At 32.4% G+C, this 2500-nt stretch overlaps 1 protein-coding gene across 1 annotated transcript in view; it reads right to left on the bottom strand.

Annotated features, from left to right (window-relative positions):
- The window catches only part of LOC137642055 (alkaline phosphatase-like), a 35114-nt gene that overhangs the window by 1560 nt on the left and 31054 nt on the right, over positions 1-2500 (bottom strand). Inside the window, exon 7 of the mRNA XM_068374618.1 lies at positions 1799-1961. Coding sequence (XP_068230719.1) covers positions 1799-1961 — 163 coding nt within the window. The remainder of the gene's footprint in view (positions 1-1798; positions 1962-2500) is intronic.

The following is a 2500-nucleotide window of genomic DNA, read 5'->3' as shown; positions in this document are numbered from 1 at the left end:
TAAATTGAAAATGTCAAGTTAAGGAGGATCAAATGATAGATGTTTATACTATAAATAACTAATGGGGAATTAACCGTTAACTAATATGTAAAGGAACAGACCTAGTTGAGGGTTTTAAAATTGGGGATTATAGTTTAATGAAAAGAGACTCGACGAAAGGTAGAGAATAACTGACATTGACTGTTAGGGTAATGTGATAATAATTCAAAATCAGAATACTTAATGGTTAGTAATGGAGGAAAATTCTTCCACCACGATGACCAGGCTTATGGCTCACATGAACTTTCCCTTGTTTAAAAAGTATTTTTTGTTATGACCAAACAATTTTTCATCCCTTTTATAACTGCTATCATTTTAAAGATGAACACATACATATCTAACTACTCTGCTTAATACCTAACCTCACTCAGACATGCCTCGAAGCGTTTTCTACACACACGTGTACTTTTTCCTCCATATGGTAATAATTATTTCTACTTAAAGGTGAAAAGACGAGCGGTTAACTGTCCAGTAGATAATAATATGACTTCAGCAAATGAGTGGCTGTAAATCTATCTAGAATATGAACGGTTTTACTTAAAGGTAGATATGGATAGAAAGTTCAAAGTGGATTGGATTGGTGTATGGTCATACTTATAGAGAAATTAGGACTATACTTTCTTGAGGTTATTTGAAGATAACATAAAAGAGAGTAATAAAATAATGTCATTATATGAGGAGTATGTAAAATTTTACAACTTGGTCATGATGTTTCTTTCATGGATTTGTGGGTATAGAGGTTTGAGAAGAGGATATCAAGCTACTAAGTGATCTCGGCTGACAAACGAGGAAAGAGAAGTCGTTAGTACAGTTGAATGAAGGTGGAGGGGAATATTAAATAAGTTAGGGAAGTTATGGAGAAAAAAATCAATATGAAAAGGAGAGAGAGAGAGAGAGAGAGAGAGAGAGAGAGAGAGAGAGAGAGAGAGAGAGAGAGAGAGAGAGATAGATTATTGAAGTATAAAGATGAATCTAAGTTGGTGTGCTAGTGGAAGAAAATATGTAAAGGAAATAGAAAAACATTAATGAAAAAGTTTACCCATAACGTAAATTGCATATTGATGTGTCTGAAAAGAATACAGCCTTAATTCGATGGTAAAAACAATTTAAAGCCTGATTTTATATTTATATACAGTATATATATATATATATATATATATATATATATATATATATATATATATATATATATATATATATATACATATATAAATATATATATATATATATATATATATATATATATATATATATATACATATATATATGTATATATATATATATATATATATATATATATATATATATATATATATATATATATATATATGTGTGTGTGTGTGTGTGTGTGTGTGTGTTTATGTATACAGTATATATGTGTGTATTTGCATATATGTCTACACACATACTGTACATATCGTTTTAATATTTTCTTAATCACCTGTCGATAAATATCTGTATATCTATGCAATTTGCTAGCAGTTACAGACAAAAAAGTTAATTTCTAGAGTAGAATATTATGTCTGTTTATACTATGCTCCCACAACCCGATTCAAAAGGGTTATACCAACTTCGAGATTATTTCCATGGACACAGATGGATTACGGTAAAAAAATATAATAATCTCCTTAAAATCTTCTCCCTCATTTAGCATGAATATAGTTGATTTCATGATAATCCTTTTGATGTTTTCCACAACAATTTCTAACCGTATTGTACTTAAATGCTAAAAGTATTGAAGAAAAAACTTATCACTCACTTCCTCGGCACAGCCGCTTGCTGCACGAAATTGATATCTTGAGTGTTGAAACCATTTAGGTCCTGTCTTCCAGCTGGCGTTGAATGGGCATAACCAGGTCCATTGCTATACAAGAGAATGGTGTAAGGTTTCCCATCAACATCGCTTACCTCCGCATCGACATCTAGAAGGACGAAAATGAGAAAGATAAAGTTGAGTATTGGGAATAGCTATTCTGAGAAACATGGATTTGTTCCACTCGGTTCATTGCCATAATATTCTGTTTTTTATTTCTCTATCTACCGAATCAACCCTTAGGATAAATGAGAATATATAAATAATGGGAATGGAAGTAATCAAAATAAACGAGGAGAATATATCTCTAATTTAATCAACAACAACAACATTTAATGCAGCCGTTTCTAGTCCACTGCAGACCAAAGACCTCGGACATTTCCTTATTTATGTGTGGAGTTTGGCCACTTTTCATCACCACGCTGGCCATCAGCCCTGGCTTGTACAGCTTTACTAATCATGGCGATACACAACTTCTTTCATCCCGTTGAGGTATCCCCACTCAGAGAGGGATTTTAACACTCGGTAATATTAGAAAGATAGCAAATGTTCTAGCAACTGCAAGGCTGGCAAGCAATAACTTTGAAGATTGCACACGAATTTAAGGGATCTCTCTCTCTCTCTCTCTCTCTCTCTCTCTCTCTCTCT

Source organism: Palaemon carinicauda, chromosome 6 (genome assembly GCF_036898095.1).
Source record: "Palaemon carinicauda isolate YSFRI2023 chromosome 6, ASM3689809v2, whole genome shotgun sequence".
Lineage (NCBI taxonomy): Eukaryota > Metazoa > Arthropoda > Malacostraca > Decapoda > Palaemonidae > Palaemon > Palaemon carinicauda.
Note: the sequence above shows the minus strand (reverse complement) of the source record. Positions and strands in the feature narration are given on the sequence as shown.